At 40.6% G+C, this 13345-nt stretch overlaps 1 protein-coding gene across 3 annotated transcripts in view; it reads left to right on the top strand.

Moving 5' to 3' along the window:
• Positions 1–13345, top strand: part of SLAIN2 (SLAIN motif family member 2) — a 74625-nt gene that overhangs the window by 13221 nt on the left and 48059 nt on the right. The window contains exon 2 of one of the 3 annotated variants that reach the window (XM_019526230.1): positions 10663–10811. In XM_019526230.1, the coding sequence (XP_019381775.1) occupies positions 10805–10811 (7 nt within the window). In that variant the 5' untranslated portion in view covers positions 10663–10804. Of the gene's footprint in view, positions 1–10662; positions 10812–13345 lie in introns of those variants that run through there. The other 2 variants (XM_019526228.1, XM_019526229.1) reach the window with 2 other exon arrangements.

The following is a 13345-nucleotide window of genomic DNA, read 5'->3' on the forward strand; positions in this document are numbered from 1 at the left end:
ATCATCCAAATCGCTGATGAAGAAATTGAACAGCGCAGGCCCAAGGACCGAGCCCTGGGGGACTCTGCTGCCCAGTATATTTTTAATTAAATTAAAATATTATTGTGTGTGTTTGATTTTTTTTAGTATGTGATTTGGGTTTTTTTCCTCTTAAGTTGGCAAACCATCTTCCCCAAAGGAGTAATTCCAGGGGCAAGGGAGGAACTTCTAGTGGCAAAGGTCAGAGGTGGGATGGTGGGACACCTGTCAAGGGGTGGAGCTACCCATGCGGCCCTTAACAGCTTGCCAAAACTCAATAAGCAGCCCTCCGCCCAAAATAATTGCCTGTCCCTGATTTAGTATGTAAAGACGATTTAATCTTTATCACATACTGAAGACTGTAAGTGGCACATATTTCATAATGGCTAATGAAACTAATGATAATCCACTGACCCATCCCACAGAAGTTGAAGGACTTCACAAAGGAAAATATCATTTTTCTCATTTTTACAGATAACAAAACAAGCAAAAAGTGATAAGTGACTTGCCCAACTGGTCAGTGGAAGAGGTGGAACCAGGTTTTCCGCCTTGCAGTCCACTTGACTGTTGTGCCTCCTAAAACTTAATGTCTACAACAAAAAAAAGTGTTTATTCCATTTGTATCATTTTTGCCCTCTTTCAATAATTTTTGCTTTTACTGTAGCTATTACACTGAGAGATTCAAATACTTACATTTTAGAATTAAAGCAAGTTTAACATGAAGTGTTAAGACTTTATGAAATTTTGCAGTTTCCAATTTGCAGTGCTACAAATTCTGTAAAACAAAATTGACCAACTTGGCATACTTTTTTGCTCGTTCAGAATAATTATGTGAGATCACCAACACTAAGTTAATGGAAGGAGTTTTAAAACACAGACCTTTAAATTTGACAGCATTTATCTGAAGTTTTGTACATTCAAAGGTCCTTTTAGACCAGATATTATCTAACAGAATAAGAGTATCTCAAGAAATGGTAAGTGAGAGTATTAGCCATTTGTTGAACTAGCTCAGCTGTTCCTGATGACTGGCACAGTATTTTTTTTTTAAAGTAATGTATGAACAAGTGAAGCTGGCCCACATTGCTCTTAGATCATTTTGAAATAGCTATAAAAAGTCAATTTAATAAGGGTGTACCAATAAAGATTTTCTTGGCCAATAGTGACAGCTGACTGTTAACCAACCATGCTGATCTGATAATGAACATTTAATAATCGTGCAAGGCATTTTAAATTACTGACATAAATGCACCTTGTTTGTTTGTTTTGCATTTATTTATATCATGCACGCCTGCCTCCTGTCTGCTGTGACCCTCAATGAGGAAGGCAGTGACTGCCTTATTCCCATACATGTTGCCTCCTAACCCACAGCTCCTACGTGCAGCCCCACTCCCCACACAGCTCGTGCTGCTGTCCTGGGCAGGTGGGGTGGACCCTCTTGTGGACAGTGGTGTTTGGAGCCCCAGAGCACACTGCTGCCTGAGTGCCAGAGGGTCCCAGGCAGCCGAGCTCCCACAGCCACCAGAGAGAAGCCACTTTTGCAAAGGTGCCCAGTAAAGCGCAATGTCCCTCACACAGTCCTTATCCCACCTGTGCACAGCCCAACATTTCTACGGCAGCCCTAGCACTCGGGCGCCTGCTGTGCATGTGTCATTGCCATGGCAGCACCAGGAGCTGGTAATGGTCCCTTTGCTGAACACAGCACCCTGTGACTGCTCCCTGGTGCCCCTTCCCCCTCCTGCTGCTCACCAGGATCTATAGCTTGCTGCAGACTTGGGCCAGTGGTGAGGTGCAGGGACTGGACTATGCACACTACAGTGCTCTGGGCACACATCCGTAATTATCAGCTACAGTGACAAAAAAAGCCAGTAGCCAATAACGTAATTTCTCCTTTTATCAGTACCAATCCAGTAGTCAACCAGTATTTTGGTGCACCCCTAAAAATGATCTCAGTTATAAGTCTGTTCATTGACCAGGGTTCTCTTTTTTCAGTTGCTTTTGATTTTTAGTGAGACCCTTTTGTCACCAATTGTCAAGGAATGTTGATAAATGAATGAGTAGCTGATGGTGTCTTAAATCCAAACATGAAGGCAAAGATGCTCAAAAAATAGTTACATACATGAAACCTGTCATATACACAGGTCTGTATTAAAGCTATTGGAATACCTGAAATGATCCCTTTAAATATTGTATCATTGCTTTAAAACTTGCTATAGCTAACACTGGTATCTGATTATATCTTCCCTACTACCCTGCAATCTTAGCATAATAGCAAACACACTTTTTGTTTATATAAATGAAGTCAGTTTGTTTTTTCTTACTATTCCAGTTTTCTCTAGGATGCTTTAACCTCAACTATATGTACTGAGAGTCTGTAACAAATTAATCAACTTTTAACATTGCACATCAAACATAATGTTCAACATTATGAAAAAGTCTTTTAAATATTTTTGGTGAGAATTTCAGAAGAGTCAATTTATTTAAATAATAAGCTATGACATTTCATTAAAATGAAGTTGGGGATGTCTTTATTTGTGCTGTATGAGTCAACAGCTTTTTGGGTTAAAGCAGGACCTATTTCTAGTAGTTCATGTGTCAGTTCTAGTCATCCATTCCTAATGAGCTAAATTAGTGTTTTACTGGGAAATGTTGTAGAACAGTGCTTCCCAACCTTTTCTTTACTGTGGGATGGGGCACACTGAGCCAGCTGCCTCTCTCCCGGGGCTCCCCCGCTGCCCAGTTTTAATACTGGAAGCCTGGCTGTGACCCCGGAAGCCGTTGACCTGGACAGACAGATGGGGCTCTGAGTGGGGGTCTCATGCTACGACCCTGCAGCCAACCCGCCACAGCCCAGTACCAGGCTCTGGCCTAGTGGTTGGAAATCTTTGATGTAGAATATAAATATCCATATGTCACTCCTAATAATGGGATTTCATCTCTCACTGCCTGGTTTGGTGATCAGTTTTAAGACTCAGAAATTTAAATGATGAATTATAAGAGTTGTGCTTAATGCCTTACAGGGGAAGAGCTACAATTAACTTGAACCTTTGAGATTCAAGTCTTTAAACCATTGCAAAAAACAATGCTACACATTCCCCTGCTAAAATTAATTGTGCAGTCAGATTTGGGCCCTTTGTTAAAGAAACTTTTAGCGTCTGATCCAACAATTCCTACCTCAGGACTTGGTTAAAAGCTCTAATGTGCTGTTCCTCAACTTACATGGTAGACTGAAAAATGTGAGTCTGGTTTGATTAGAAATCTCCAGTGTGGAGGGATATTTTTCTGATTGTAGGAAGCCTGTATCAAGAAACCTGAGAAAAGGAGAGAGGACTGTCTGAGAAATTGCTTAGATTTTGTCCTGCAAAAACTTTTCTTTTAGATTTAACAGTGCTCAGTGGTAAATCAGATTAACTAAGTGGGAAGAATTCTAAGACATGGTTTTATGAATGTGATGTCAAACAGTATTCCTGCTGAATGAGAGCAATGGGGCTGCCATATAATGTTAACTAGTTACAGATGAATGATCTCCTTTGCTCTGGCATCTCCTGTGACCAAGTTGGTTCCAAATATACTGGCACCTGGCTTTCCTTTTGGTTTAAACCAGCAAGGCTGAAACAGAGGGAGGGGGGGCACTGGTATGAGGGCAGCTCAGTGTCTCCATACACATTGCCCAGGCTTTTGCATCTGGGATGGAGCACTCCAGCTTCACTTCCAAGTGAGGATTACGTTTAGCAAGCTGAAGTCTCACTTGGTGTAATTCTGTTGTCTCGCAAGACAGGGAGATGCCTCTACTGTTATGTGCCGATGCACATCTGATTTTTGGATCACATGGAAGTCTCAGTCTCTTTTGTTTGTAATGGAATTTTTAAAGATTTTTTTTCATTGCTCCCTTTATTACAGTGTTTCTAATGTGTGTTTTGTAGCCTTATTTGTTTTTGGCACTGTTAGGTCAGTGTGCATCTGCTCTCAAGTCTTTTTGAGTGAATTAGCAGCTTTCTAGATTGATAGTTAAGCCAATTGTTTCTTCTTAGAATAGTTATGTTAAACCCTATGGAAATGTTCTTGTAATTTTCTGTTATTTCCACAAAAGTAGCTGTAATAACTTTACCTGGGGAAAGGTCTGTATACTCTCATAAGAAGCTATATACTTTTAATAGTGAGTAAAATGTTACTGGTTGCATCTGCTTTTTTGAACTGATCCCATGGTTGTTTTGTAATTTGGTGGGGGAGGTGTTTCTTCTTTCTGAAACTTCATATTCAAAAAGAAAACTTAGTGGCATGTTTCCTTGCAGAATTAAATATACATATATTTTAATTAGACTCTTTGGTTTTGCTACAACTCATAGATATGTCCTACCTTTTTCTGTCAATATACTGGGGTAGACTGACTTGCTTAGGTTAATACTAATAGAAGTAGTGCATTCAGAAGTAGTGCATAAGATTCTGTTTTGGCATAGTCTGCCTGTGGCATATTCTCACTTAAATTTTAAAATGTCCCTACTCTCTGTTCTTTTAGTTTCTGACAATGAACATATTCTCTTTTTATGAAAGCTTCTCCTCCCTTAAGTCTCACAAGGTTGTCTCCTGATTTTCCTATTTTTAACCTTTCTTTGGTGTTTCTTAGGGGAAAAAAATCTACTTTCTGAAACTTCATTGAAGTTTTTCAGGGCTTGTCCTTGGCTGCTTCATGTTTTCACTATATACTCCTCCAGAATTTTTTGTTGTCTGTTCACACTTTAAATGGTCAGTTTAATGTTAGTGATAGATTTATCTTGTCATTTTTTACTTGTCTTTATCCATTTAGTTCCATATTTCACTGTCTCTGACTTATTAACAAACAGACAACCATGGTTCGGTTTAACCAATTTACTTAGGACCCTCCTGTTTTTCACCTCCCTTTGCTTGCCCCCATTCCCAAATATGTCACTGAGAGAGTCACTGTTTCCCCCTACTCCCTGTGCCCCCAATATCAGTCAAACCTGTAACATTCTGCTCCCTCCTTTTTTCTTGACTTACCCATCTAGGTTGTCAGGATCTTGATATAATCTTCTAAACAGGTCACAACAGGTCATGGACTATATTAGAGGCTCCTTTATAGATTAGTAGAGATTAAAGAAAACTACTCTATCCAATGGGGACTCAGTGCTCAGTCTGAAAGATCCTGTTAAGCATCTCTGTGATGCTTAGTTTTAGTTCTCAAACTATGGATTTGTGTCTCCAGAGATAACATCCTTGTTAGTAGTATATGGAGATGAGAGATAACAGACCTGATTACCCACCCATCAGCTCTATTGTGTCTCTGCAAGTTTGTGTACACAGAGTCAAACCCTTACCTGTCTCTAAAACTGCAAAGTTTCAAGAAGTTAAATGAATAGAGGAGGGTTGAGGTGGAGTAGATCTGGGCAAGGAGGAGGAGTCTGGCGATAAATGCAAGGAGGGAGGGGTAGTAGAAACAGAGAGGAACATTTGGAGTGGAATATTCAGAAGTCTTGAGGTATAAGTTTGAGTATAGCCTCTCCCTTAACTTGAGATCTAGTGAGGGTATGATATAGTAGAAGGGAAAACCTACCATGGCAGCCAACTTTCCAGGCCATAAGAGAGAAGAAATGAAAGATGTGAAGAAAACCCCAAGCTAATAACATGGCTGAAGTGCTCATTTGATGTCCTCCTAATACCACGCCTGGCAAAAATATAACCCAAATATCCATGATTAATCTACTGAATTGGAAAAAATTTGCCTCCCAATGACTTCACAAGTATCTGCTTCAGTTAGCTGTGGTAAATAAAATGCCCACATCATAATTCAGTTTTCTGATGTAGCTGCAAAATTAATCTGAAAAAATATCAAAATAAATTACTGCTTTAAAATGTATAGTGTGTACCTTCTACCAATGAAACCTACATCTATCTCTGAGTTATGAATAATATGCATTCAGGTTATAGCAAACAAAAATGCACTTTTTGTAGAAAACAATAATTCAGTCACAGCTTCCTGACCAGTAATTTAAAATCAAAATGATTTAAATCATGATTTAAATCAAATCCATCTGATACAAATCAAGTTACTTCATTAGTGAAGTGGGAATTTTACAGGTTTGAAAGAGGTGTGGGAAGCCACATGATGCGCACAATCAGGGCAAGCAAAGGTGAAAGGCTCTGTGTCCACTTGTGGAAGATCTTTCGTCTGACCAATTTTTTTTTTAAATAAATATGCTGTATGTGTCACATGCATCAGTTTCAAAATATGTAATGGAACATTTTGGAATTAATCCATCCTGGAACAGTGGTATAATTTTGCAGGTTTATTGTCTAATATTTCCTGGTTCTCTGCACGGTTTCTTTTTTTTAAAACACAAGTTATATTCTTTATTCTGTGCACTGTTTAAGATGGTTTAAACATATATGATACTTCAGAAATATAGTAAGGCATATTAGCTATCCTGAGGATCTAAGAGTGTCTCTACATGGCAGTTAGAGAGAATGCAGTGCTGTGTATCAGTACCCAACTTATACCGTGGAACTGGACACAATGTCACTGTGTTAGCGTAGTGCTCCACCCAGGCTCATTTACTGTGCTGAATGATGTCAGTGCCATTCTTAGATGTTTTCCCAGAAGTAGGATGAGGCATGTTGGCTAGGTGGCAAAAAGGTTGTGACTTAGATAAGACCACAGGGGTACCCTGTTAGAGCTGGGATTTGAGCAAGTCTTTTATGCTTAGTGTTGTGCTGCTTCACATGATTCTGAGCTGTCTTTTTAGATGGCTTTGAAGGAGTTGGTTTTTTTAGTTGAGACTGTAACAGTTCTAGTCAGATCAGTGGCACCTCCACTTCATACAACCACTGATTTGAGGTCCTGACAAGTGAAAAAAACCTTTATCAAGATTTAGACAGAACCCAAAGATAGCTTTTGGATTGCTGTCAGTCATCTGACAAGTTTGAAACTCTTGACCCAAGTGAATGCTGAGAAATTCATGTTTGCTTGTAAAGATAGCCTTAAAAATGGCTTTTCCTTTTTAAGCTGAACCTATAACTTGTCTGGGCTCCTGTCTACAGGCCTTTAAGCCTTTCAGTGCTGCCTTTAATCGTGTTTATGTGTGTTTGGAAATGAAGATCTGAAGAAGAATGCACTGCATTTGAAAGCTTGTCTCTTACTCAAAGAATTTCTTGCATCTTGGAAATTTAAGTTACTTATGGTTATGTAAATTGCTTGTTTTCTACAAGCATCAAGTGGTAATGGTGCAGCATCACAGTTGGTTTCATATAGGTAGAATAGAACGTGTTCGGTAGTATGTGGTGTAGTGCCCTTTTCACTCTTCTTGGCATAGACTTTTTGCGGAAAAGTTGATATGCAGCTTCACCTGTCCATTAGTCCAAATGGGACATTAATTATCCTTCTGTATCTGAAATAATGCATACTTTTATAAAGAACTTCTGTTTTGGTTTTGCCAACTAAACACTTAAATTTTGCCCGAGTTGCATCAACTTTTGTAGTCTTGTTCCTTTGTATTATACCTATTTTATACATACATGGTAAATCTCAGTTTCATAGGAAAGTGTACATTTTTCTGTTTCATGAAAAAGAAATGGATAAATTGCCAAATTTTGCCTGACAGTACTGCATGAGCATAAAATAAAAAAAGCTGGTTAAAGCATGTTGGGGGTGGGAAGTCGGTTCATTTACTACTGACGAGGGTTTTTTTTAATCTTCCTTCTTCAATCAAGTTATTTTAGAGTTTCCTGCAAAGATTATAACTTTACAGTCTTCTCAAAATGTATATCCTTGAATCAGCTCCATCCCACCAACTTGTGAAGGTTGAGCAAAAGTTGCTTAATAAGCTCAATCTTTTCTTATAACACTGATGTCATTGGCTGAAGAAAAGTAGGAATTTTTGACCATCTGTTTTGTATAGAAGAGCGGCAAACTGAGCTATCAGATGTTCTTGAGCTACAGTCCTTAAGCTGGAATCATGTTCATTTGGAACGTAAAGGCCGTCATTAGATAAATAGTTCTTTTTCCATTATTTTCTGTAGTTCATATTTAGAACCTTAGTAGCAGTGAAAGCAGTTGTTAAGGTTGAGAACTGGAATTTTGTCATTCATTACTTTTTTCAGTTGGGACCAGATCATTAAGCTTGGTCTTATCCCAAAGATGTGATTAATTTATTTTTTCTTTGGGGACTATCTGGCCCAAGTACTCCCTACGTAGACTACAGGACTCGAGAAATAGTAATTTTTCTCTTAGGAATTGTTTTCAGGAAAAATACTAAGGTTGCTGAAACTTTTTTGAGTCCTTGATAAAGAAGAATTGCTGCTTCAATTCAAAGAGAAAGTTAGAGTACACAATGCAGTGTGGTGCTGCTGATAGGCAGTGGTTTCAGCACAGAGTGTTAATCAGTGTTGTCTTATTTCCTTGTTCTCCTCCATCTGTTTGTATCATCTGTTGTCTCGTTTTACCCTTTGATTGTCTTTGTCCCAAATGATTTACAGTTCTTTGTTCTATGTTAATGCAGTGCCTAGCCCAAGGGGCCCTTATGTACATTTAGAGGTCAGGCACTAAAATAATACAAACAAACGCTGTTTTATGCTCAAGGGAACTAAAAATATTTGTAGGCTTTAGCTGTTTGTCCTGGGTACTGCAGGAGTCGGCTCCATGCCCTGCTGATTAGTAACTAATATGTTTGCTACTGGCTACTGCTTGCATAATGAGTTGTACAAAACCCAGTCACAACTCATAGTTTTCTCTTTGTTTCTTTTAACTGTTAGAGATAATTATTTAACTATTAATTCTTTCAACAATTCCTTTTACCTATTATTTAATTTGGAAAGTATAATATAGTCAGGATTTTTACAACATAACGGTTTGAAGATTGAAGAAGTTTTTAAAAATATCTGGCCAGTGCTTTTCCCATTTGAAGAGTACTGAAATTGCTGCCCTCATTACAGCATGGCATCATTTAATACAAAATGTTTAATGCATTAAGTTGATAACCATAAAAATAACACAGGGCCTGTGGGGAGCTACAGGCTCTTGGAATACCTGAAAATCTAGCTCAGTATACTTCTAGATTATCAACTGAAATGCAATATAAATGTAACTAGAGGTGCACCAATATATTGGTCCATATTGTATCAGCACCAATAAAAGGAAAATTGACATTATCAGCAATTGGCTTTTTTTGGCTGATGTGGCCAATAAATGCCATGTGTATGCACACAGCTGCAGCATGCATGCAGCCAGGAGTGCAGCCTGGCAGCTTGGAAAGTAGCATCTGGCCAGTAAGTCTGGGAGGGGTGGGGAAGGGGCATGGGGGATGGAAGGGGCATGGGAGGGTGTAGATTGATGCCTCTGGGGTGAGGGAGGAAGTGGGGCTGGGACAGGGGCAGGCTCTGCCCAACCGGGGCAGGGTGGGATGCAGGACAGAGCTGGTGGCTTGTCCAGGGCAGGGGGCAGCTCCCATTGCTTCCCACACCCCTGGGGGAGGTATGGGGGTTGTGCCTCCTGGATCTGTGCATGGGGTGAGGACGGGCTGTTGCTGTGCGCTCGGGGCCAGGGGCTGTACTGGGCTCTTCCCGGCAGCTGTGCTTGGGCAGGGTGGGCAGTGGTGGCACTGAGAGTGGGACTATGTGGGGGCTACAGCGGGGGCTCCAGCGCCTCCCTCCACCCCCGTAGTTCCACTCCCATTGCTGCTGCTGCTTGAGCGCAGCCACAAGCACACAGTGGCAGCCTGGCCTAGCCCCACACACGGATCTTGGGGACACATGTCCCCCATGCCTTCCTTGGGGGATGCAGTGTCAGGAGCTGCTGCACCCCCCTTCCTCCTGGACAAGTTGACAGCTCCGTCCTGCACCCCATCCTGCCCCAGCTGGGCAGCGCCTACCCCTAGCCCAGCCCCACTCTTTCCTCACTACAAGGCCTCTATCTTCCCCTTTTTTCCCCCTCCCTTCCCCCCAGCAGACTTACCGGCCAGACGCTGCTCTCCAAGCTGCTGGTCTGCAGTCGGATTAGTATCAGACGCTTTAAGGCCAGTCAATAATCGGCCTTCGTTATCAGCCCAGAAAATTCAGTGTATCCCTAAATGTAACATTCCCTTTATCTGAACTAGTCAGAAATATTGGTAAATACTGATTCATAACCTTTGAAGGTTTCTTACCATGTGAGTTAAGCTTGATGATTTTTTAGTCTGTATTTGCATGATGGTGATTTGTAATAGCTGTGCTCATGTCATAATTATGTTTGGAAGAGTTTGTGGGTGCTGACTTTATAAATGAAGGAAGAGGGTACATCATCTAATAGTCTTGACTTCTGCTGCTTCCACACCCACCCCCACCCCCCAGCTTTGGTGATTTGAAAGCTATCTACTTCGTAATCTGGAGATGTGATGGCCACTTTCATAGGAATTTAAGGTAGCTCCAGACTAACTAACCCAGGGACCAAGATTAGCCCAGCTGCAGCAGGATAGATTTCAGCCACTTGAATACTTCCATAGCATCATGAGTGGGTATATGTTGTCACAGTTGCATATGAGCTGCAGTCACACCTCAGGTTTACAGTGTGGCTATATTTCAAGAATAAAAATACAGTATGTTTTTGGAATGCTAGATTATCTGTACTTCTACCTAATAGTGCATAATTTTTCTCTCTCTTAGGTTGTATACATCGCCAAAGAAGAAACTGACCCCAGTGCAGAAATCTGTTAGTCCATTAGTATGGTGCAGACAGGTACTGGATTACCCAAGTCCTGATATAGAATGTGCTAAAAAATCACTGATCCATAGACTTGAGCAGACCATGTCAGGTAAGTTTGTACAAATGGTGCAGAACATAAAACCTGTTCTAGAATAAATGCAGGCATCTGTATGCCGGGTGATCTGAGGGTAGAGGGATAGCTTCAGTCTTAGGTTTTCATTACATTTCTCAGATGGCAGTTGATGCTTTGTTAATGCTTTGGACTGGGTTGATGGAATGACAGGAAGGAGCATTAGACCAGATGAGTCATGTTTCCAGTATTTTATGCCCCGTGAGTAGTGATACTGTGGTCAGTAATTTTTTGTTTTGCTCTTGAGGAAAAACCATGTTAAAATCAAACTGCTTTTCCTGGAAATTGTTTTATTCTTTGATTTAAAAGTTGAAATTTTTGAAGGTAGGTCAAAACCAGCTTTTCAATCCTGTCAGGATCACAAGCCCTCTATATAGGCATCTTGCAAGACAGACAGGTGCCTATTAAATAAGAGGTAAATGTATTGGGGATAAAGGAGACAGGGTTTAGAATTTTTTCCAGATATGATATTTACCACAGGCTTTTACCACAGAACAGTTGGCATGTGGTTCCTAACCTGCAGAAAGTGGAAGTTAAACTGGAGTAGCTTAGCCCTTTCGTTCTGAAGCTCTCCTGCCTCAGCAGCTCCAGTCTCACCCAGCTATGAACCTCAGATCCCTGTTCCTCTTTCCCTCAGGTTCTTCAATTTGAGAATGCTCTGGTAATTTCTAACTTCAACAAATCTTTGATCTTAATTCAAAGATTTTACCTGTCAGCTGATTTCCACTTCCCTTGTACCTCTAGACTTGCTAGGTGTATGTCTCTAGCTGTTGCCTTTCACTCTTTCAGCTCAGCCCTGGATCCCCTCCAGGATGACTTCTTGGCTCCCACAGAAACTGTTCTTACCAGACTTTTTACTTTTACTTTTGTCTGACTAAGATCTCTTCAATGTCATCATCTTGTCTTTTCTTTTGATTTCAGCATTCCCCATTCACTTCCAACCTTTGACCATCTTTCTTCCCTTTGTGGATGTGGGGAGTTGCATGGTTTTTCTTCTTCGGTTACCCCCATCCTCTTTTTTTCAACTTTTTTTCTCTCATTCATTTGTTTTTTTTCAGTCACCATCTTTACACTAACTCACAAGTCTATCTTTCCACTATAGACAGTCGTCTTCTTCCATTTCAGTTTCTCTGGTATCTCTTTTTGAAGGTGCATCTATTAACTTAAACCAAAAACTCCTCCACACTCTTCTGTTCTTGATTGTTTTGCCATTCTGCCCATTTTGTGTGCCCTTAATACAAGAGTCCTTAGATATGTGAGCTAAAAAACAAGAAATAGTCAATCTGAATGGTTTTCCTACAATGCTTCCCAATGCATATATTTGTTACAAAGCTGAGATTCTGAAGAATTAACTCTGAACTAAGACCATTATTTATTGTGAACCTAAACTTTGGAATTTGCAGAAAGCTGCATGCTGTTGTACATGGGTTTGGCTGAATGCATGAGGCCTAAGTAAGTACTTCTCCACTCAAAAATCCCCCTTGAGAGTCGTACGTAGGAATCTTTTCTGGGGAAAGTACCATGAAGTTCTGTAGAACTTAAGCTTTCAGTACAAATTGAATCTTTTAGTATGAGTTGAATAAGGAAGAGAAGAAGTTTCCAGATATGACAAACAAATTAGCAGTGTTGCTTTTCAAAGAAGTGTGTGTGTGTGCGTGCGTGTGTGCGTGTGCGTGCGCGCGCGCACATGCATCTGCACTATTGCTGTTCCAGTCTGGATAAGATACGAGAGAGAACTGTGGCTGTGGATTTCACAAGAATGGCAATTTAATTTTTCATGCTGATAGTGGGGAGAAACCTATAAACAGCTGCAGGGACAGGCACTGTGAAACTAGTGACAGAGAGGGTTGCTTAAACTTGAGAGGTTTATAATAACGAAGACACTTGCCCTTCAGAGCATCAGGCTAGCTGAAAAATTGTGTAGAGGCGCTGTGATGGAAGGAACACTGCAACTGGTCAAGAAACAGAAAGAGAAGTTGCTGGGATGGTGATAGAGATCTGACAAGGAGCTAGGAAAATGGGTGTTTAGACCCCAGGAGACTCAGGATATGGGCAAGCATGTGTTTTTCAGTTCCTTTAAAAGTAGAGGGAGAGCTGCATCTTGGGAGCTCACAGCAACTGTTAGGCTATGCCTTTTTATATATACAGATCCTTTAGCAATGCAAGTTAGCTAACTAATCCTAACTCTGATCCTGACTAGAGCAGTGTTAAAGTTGAAGCAATATTGCTACCCTTCTATCCCTGTAGAAGCATACAGACATAACAGCTGCATTTTTACAGTTTTAAGAATATCCTTTAATAGTAATTGTCTAGCTATACCTTCAGATCAAGAGACAACAGGGAAAGATCAAATGAAGAGCCAGCAGTGGGGAAATGAGGATAGGCTGGGCAAGAAGTTAGTTTGGGCTGGAGGAGAGTGGGACTGAAGTGATAGACATAAGGAGCAGAGGCTGGTACTGAGTAGGCAAGAAGGGACACCTGATTAGGAGCTAGAAGTGGGGAGGGAAAGGAGT

This window comes from Gavialis gangeticus, unplaced genomic scaffold (genome assembly GCF_001723915.1).
Source record: "Gavialis gangeticus isolate Ggan-Ray unplaced genomic scaffold, GavGan_comp1, whole genome shotgun sequence".
NCBI lineage: Eukaryota > Metazoa > Chordata > Crocodylia > Gavialidae > Gavialis > Gavialis gangeticus.